The sequence below is a fragment of the Protopterus annectens genome, chromosome 7.part0, assembly GCF_019279795.1.
Source record: "Protopterus annectens isolate FY-2018-M chromosome 7.part0, PAN1.0, whole genome shotgun sequence".
In the NCBI taxonomy this organism is placed as follows: Eukaryota; Metazoa; Chordata; order Ceratodontiformes; family Protopteridae; genus Protopterus; species Protopterus annectens.
The window spans coordinates 893,045,507-893,052,146 of NC_056739.1; the positions used below are offsets into that span (position 1 = coordinate 893,045,507).

The window sequence follows — 6,640 nt, forward strand, 5'->3', positions numbered from 1 at the left end:
ATTGTACAGCACTGTGTCTTACTCAGATAATTTTATTGCATCTGTACTGTAAGAATTTGTAACAGGCTGTTAGAAATATAAACATTATTAACTACATTCCTCGATAATAGTTATGTACAGGATGTAAGAGGTAAGTAATGGCTGCTAAATATTAACAACATAGTTAACAATAGTGACATCTAGCCATTTAGCAAAACTCGGGAAGTCATGTAGCTGCTTTAACATTCTGTCGCTGTCTGCCATTTTGAAGTAAGCAAAGGTACTTGCTTGTAATAAGCAATCTTGCTTCTCCTTTGCATTTCTGCTTGATGACTGCTTTGTGTACTGTGAGACTTATACTTTCTGTTCTGTGTTTTTGTACTGTCCTACATAGGAAGTAAGGTAGGTGGACTAGTCAAGTAATTCTTTTTTCAGTCACTACACAGGCCAAATACAAAACTTATTTACAAAGTATGATTGCACGAGATTCACAACCTTTTTACAAATTAATCATAGGAAGTTACTAGGCTATTGGCCCCGACTGTGGCCTTTACAAGCCGAGCCAAGAATTTAGCCCATGTTCCAACAAGTCAGCACCCTATGCCACTGTCCAGCAGGGACACTGGTAGAAATTAAACTGAAAGCAAACAGCAAATCTACACAAATATCCAGAATAAGACAATGTAAATTTACTTGGAGGTACAGGTTTACAACTTAAGAGAAACAGAGAGGCCACTGCAAAGGCAGGTAGGGGGTGGGAATAGAATAGGAAGAAACAATTTCAAAGCTGGTTTGACAATAGTGGGTACCAGTGAGATCTGAATTGACATTTACTTTGTATAGACTGCAAAGGATAAGATAACATATTGGATAAGAGAGAGGTGAGGGTTGGCACATTTTCTGGTTTCAGAGGAGGATGGTTCCAAACAAGACAGTACCTTTTGTGGAATGTCCTCTCATTTGTTATGAGGGTAAAAGGGACTGAAGTAAGGTAATATCCCTGTTACTACTGAAAAGACTATAGGTAGAGGAGGAATTGTCAAAGTGGACAGTGAGGATGTCAAGCATAACTAACATAGGGTTAGAGAAGGGAGCAAGTTAGATGTCTGGTTGATGGAAGGTGTGCTTGTAGAAATGAGTACTAGGATGGGGACTAGCATTTTGCATTGGTAATAATATCACCTTGTGTTTCTGAAGTTGCTTTCGTAGTGCATCCATAAGTAGGTGGAAGATGCTGGAATTTTGGGATAACATTTTTGTAATCACATTTCAGGTTAGCCTATTTGAAAGCTTTAGTTGGTAAGTATTTATATGCAGAATCTGTATGAATGTTGAAGGTAGGTGGGAGGGGTTGGGGGTAACTTATAAGTGTCAGGTTGTACTATGGAATATTTTTTAAAATCAGTGATGTGGACAAGATATGTTAACATTCTATCAGTGGAATTCTGTAGAGAGAACTGTGCATTATTTGTCATTCACTATAACAATACTGAAAATGCTTGCATTAAAATAAACCTGTATATGTAAAAATGCTCAAGAATATGACTTGTGGTTCACTGATGAGTCTGCCTTAGTGTTTCAAATTGCCCCTATGCATTTATCTTCTCTCTGCCCAATTCTTCCTTCCATCTGTTAGCAGGCATCCTTAAAACTTTTGTGTTGACCTGCACACAACAATTTCTTTAGCAGATTGGTCCAGGACACCACTGCCTTTTCTTTGAATTAAAATGTTATTAAATCAGCTTTGAAATGTTACCCTCCATGTTGCTACCTGTGTTCATTCCTCACTATCTTTTTTGTTCATTTGGACACCTTCTACTTATCCAGTGACAGCATAGTGCACTCTAGTCATGCCATCTTCCAGCGTGTATTCCATTGAATGAACACCGAGTTCTAAGAGCCTTCCCTTGTATGGCCGTTCCCCCACGTAACCTTACACAGTACTCATACAATACATACAATACGCAGATGACTCGACCATCATCTGCTCAGCCCAGTCCCTACCCAAACTGCAAAAAGTCACACAGGAAGCCTTTTCCTCTGTTGAAACTTGGTTATCTGATGCCCAATTAATACTCAACCCAAACAAAACTAAACTACTTATCTTCCAACCCACCAAACATACTCAAAACAACTCTCACTTTAACATCACAGCAAAAGACAACACCACTATATACCCAACTGAACACACCAAATTGCTAGGAGTGGAAATAGACAATAAACTAAAGTTTGACATTCACATATCCATGACCATAAAAAAAGTCCGCAAAATACTAGGAGCGTTATACTGAAATAAGCACCTTCTCACCAAAGCAGCAAAGATTTCAATAGCAAATTCCCACCTTATCTCCACCCTACTTTATGCCTTTCCAATATATACCAACCTAAGGCAATGCGATCTAAACAAGCTAGAGACCTGCTACAACAAAATTGACAAATTCGCCACAGGGGCATCCTACCGTAGTCACCACTGTATCTCACTTGCTGAACTGGGCTGGCTTGAACTCCCTCACCTCCTTCAATGGTATCAACTCTCACTCGCCCACAAACTAGTAAACAGTCCACTAAATGTCCCATCCCCCCAGAATCTACTCCAACCCTATCGCACCACCAGACCACTAAGATCCAGCAACAAAAATCACTTGCAGAGCACTAAAGCCAATAACTCTGCTGGTGAAGCACTATTCTCTCGCACCGTAGCCAAATTATGGAACTCCCTCCCACCCACAATTACCTCCGTACCATCATGCACCCACTTCAAAACTTTACTAAAAGTGCACCTAAAAACATACTGGCTATGCCCTTGCAACTCCCACTCTAATATCACCCACCTCATCCAACCACTACCTTTCTTTCCACTCAAATAATTACCTTGATTATAGCAAGCTCAGATGCTCATAAGCCTAGTACTTATACAGCAGGAACTTCTTATTTTAACATTTGTTAATGTCTGTTATGTACTTCACAGATAAAGATTCTAGTTGTCTACTGATGTACTATGTTCTTCATCTGTTAATATGTTGTAAGTAATTGCTATGTAAATTGTTAATCGCTATGTAATCCAATGTAACTACTGTCTGTTTATTTTAACTGTGGAGCTTTTCTCCCTGGGCCTCCGCTGAAAATGGACCTCCGTCCAGTCGGACACTCCCGGTCAACAAATATAAATAAATAAATAATAAATTACCTGTTTCATTTATCTTACTTTGTATGACCTTTGTGAGTGGACACAGTCCTGCAGGTACTTGACCTTGTCAGTGTCTTATGTAGCATATGGGGGTGGTTGCAGATCTAAAGAGCTAATGGGCATATAACAGAACGCCTTTTTTCTGCTGTAAATAAGAGCAAAGTCTCATGTGAGCAAATGCTTTTCTTAGTGTTTTTTTAGCCAGTTGCTTATTGTGTGGGATCGCATTGGTATGATCTTGGAACTGGTGTTTGATATTTGATGAGATACTCAGGGAGAGGTGTAAGTTTTTAAATATGTTAATACCTAGCTACAAGAAGGCATCTTGTGCTACCTTTTCTTGACTGTTACTTTGTCAGAAGTGAAGCACAGTATCATTTGATAGCCTGCAGCAGGTACAGTTAATGGAGAGAGTTCCTGATGTACCTGAACAGCCACAAGGCTCCCTATACTGCTCCACTATACTTCATCTCTCTCGCTCTCTTTCTCTCTCTCTCTCTCTCTATATATATATATATATATATATATATATATATTTTTTTTTTTTTCTCTTTCTTGAACTTCAGTCCAATCTCCTATTAAATATTTCAATTTTCTCCACTGTTTATCTTTTTCTCACACCCTCCATGGTTCATTACTTACCCGCCTTACTTTAAGTGACCTGCATACATTTGTTGTCTGCTTTAAAATTTGTGTGTTCCAAGTCTACTATGTTGAGCCATGACACAAACAACTTGCCTTGAACTCCAGCTACTTGGAAATCAAGCCAGCACCACTTGGGAAGTCCTGTGCTTGGCTGAGTGGGCTTCATGAGTTTACAACATACTATATAACATAGAACCAGAGTGCATATCACAATAGCTAGTGCTCACCTTGTTAACTGCCCTAATTCTCTAAAGCTCTACAAAAACTGATCACATTATTTCAATGGCTTTACGCTCTGGGCTAAATATATTACTTCTCATCTGTGCCTGGCTGCTCTTAGCTGAGTGCACCAGCAGTTTGCAGCACTGGATTCAGCATAGATGCTACTGCTGTACCCTGTTGTATTGTGAGTGCCAAACTGGACAGTGTGGCGATTATGATATTATATGTGAGTGCCAAGTGCCAATGGGATTATGATGTTACATGTGAATGCCACAGTGGACAGTGTGGGATTATGATGCTAAATGCAAGTGTCAGAGTGGACAGTGTGGAATTAGCTGTGTTACTAGCTAGCAGTGGACAGTGTGGAGATTATGATATTAAATGTGAGTGCCAGAGTGGACAGTGTGGGATTATGATGCTAAATGTGAGTGCCACAGTGGACAGTGTGGGGATTATGATGTTACATGTGAGTGTCACAGTGGACAGTGTGGGATTATGATGCTAAATGCAAGTGCCAGAGTGGACAGTGTGGAATTAGCTGTGTTACTAGCTAGCAGTGGACAGTCTGGTAATCACTATTTTTCTATGTATCACCTTTCTCTCAATCCACTAAAACACAACAGGGGATCTAACAAGTGGAAGGAAGATCCATACAATTGAAGGCAAGAGGAAAGGAGCAGAAGAACAGCAAGTTGGACATGCAGCTCATATCCTCTGTATGGCCATTTCTTCTGATGGCAAGTACCTGGTATGATCATGTAATTATAAAGTACATTACAAGTTTGCATGTCAATGGCTTAACTGATTGCTTTGTAGTGAGTAGTACTCGCTGAGGCTGTTTTATTAGTATGTTAATGATGTCACACTTGGCACACACAGCCTAATCATGGACAAATGGGTCTCTTAGACAGGGTAAAGAACCGGCCACCTGCCACAGCCATACCAATATCACATTACTTTGCTGTCTGTCCTGCGATACCAGAAAACATTATTCAGTCCTATCACTGTGCATTCTGTTTTCTTCTGTACTTCTACACTGATCACAGGGATTTGGATTTAGCTTATTTAAATTTATACAGCAAAACCATTGACAGCCATTTTCTAGATCAAACATAAAATTCTTGCAGTGAAAACACTTAGCATGAGCAACAGTAAGCTATTCTTCCCTTGACACACTGATGCATTGGAAATGCATGTGGCAACCTTCTAAACTAAAAAAAAAAAAAGTCATGCTGGGATTTTTCTTCAAATATCATATAGTGAATCACTAATTAGCAACTGTATGATGGATGCAAGAATTCAAAAGACTAATGTGTAATGCATTTGCCAACACCCTTAGACAGCCCACAGGATATGTCTCCCTTTTTAGGAACAGCCCTTGAGTACTGTCTGGTGACTGGACTTGAGTTGCACAGAAGGCAAAGGAAGGCTGAGGAAATCAAATCCTGCACTACTGGAAGCAGTTCCTTAGTAATGTACAACCATACTCATCTTCAGTAAGTGCAAACCAGACTGCTGTGCCTCAAGCACAGTGCATTTCACACCCAGTTACCTGAAACAATGCTAAGTTAAAAATGTATTCATAGTTGAAAGTATTAACATTTAAACATTTAGATTTCATGATGTCCAATTTATTCACAGCTAAATCAGGTTTGATTCTTGGTTTCCTTATTTTGAAGGACATAGTGCATATCATGATGTTCCTGAGTACTACAGTCATTTCCATCCGGGGGGTCAAAAAATTTTTTTTTTTTGGGGAAAAAGGGGGGTTTGGGAAAAAAAAAATTAATGTTTTTGGGTTTTTTTAAATTGGGCAAAAATTTTTTGGCCAAAAGGAAGTTGGAAAACAGGGGGTGGAAATTTAACCCCCCCTTTGGGGGGTTTTAACAAAAAGCTACCCCCAATTTTTTGGGGAACCAGTTTCTTTTTTTTTTTTTTTTTTTTTTTTTTTTTTTTTTTTTTTTTTTTTATTTTTTTTTTTTTTTTCTTTTTTTTGTTTTTTTTTTTTTTTTTTTTTTTTTTTAATTTTTAATTTTTTTTTTAAATTTCACAAACCAATGTTTTTCACCTTTCTTAAATTCCAAAAACCAACGGATCAAACAATTTTTGGAAGGGACCCAATAATTTAAAAACCAAGGGGAAAGGACAAAAGAACACCCTTTTTTGGGGAAAACCATGCCCCTTTTCCTTTTCCCAAATTTTTCAAAAATTGGCAAAATATTGGTTTGATCAATTAAAATTTAAAAGGTTTTTTAAGGGGTTTTAATATTTTTTGAAGGAGTAGTCTGCTATGTTTTTTTTTTTTATTTTAATGAGCCCAGCACCAGAAAGGACAAATTTTTAAAAACGGGGTAAAAAGGATGAAAACCAATTACTTAAAACTTTGCTGCGGCGTGCAAAAATTTTAGCCCTTTATGCCATTTCTTTTTTTTTCGTATTTTTTCTACATTGTAACTTTGGAAATTTACTTAAATTTTTATCCCACAAAACCTTTTCCAGCCTTTTCAGACCCTTTTAAAATTTTCAAAAAACCGGGGAAACGGGTGCAAATTTTAACATGTGTTAAATTTCTGTAAACCCCCTTTTAAAAAAAATCAGCGGGGTTTT

At 38.1% G+C, this 6,640-nt stretch overlaps 1 protein-coding gene across 1 annotated transcript in view; it reads left to right on the plus strand.

The window, feature by feature from the left end:
• Positions 1 to 6,640, plus strand: part of RRP9 (ribosomal RNA processing 9, U3 small nucleolar RNA binding protein) — a gene marked incomplete in the record, with an annotated part of 550,676 nt that overhangs the window by 207,561 nt on the left and 336,475 nt on the right. Inside the window, 1 exon segment of the mRNA XM_044077476.1 lies at positions 4,657 to 4,781. Coding sequence (XP_043933411.1) covers positions 4,657 to 4,781 — 125 coding nt within the window.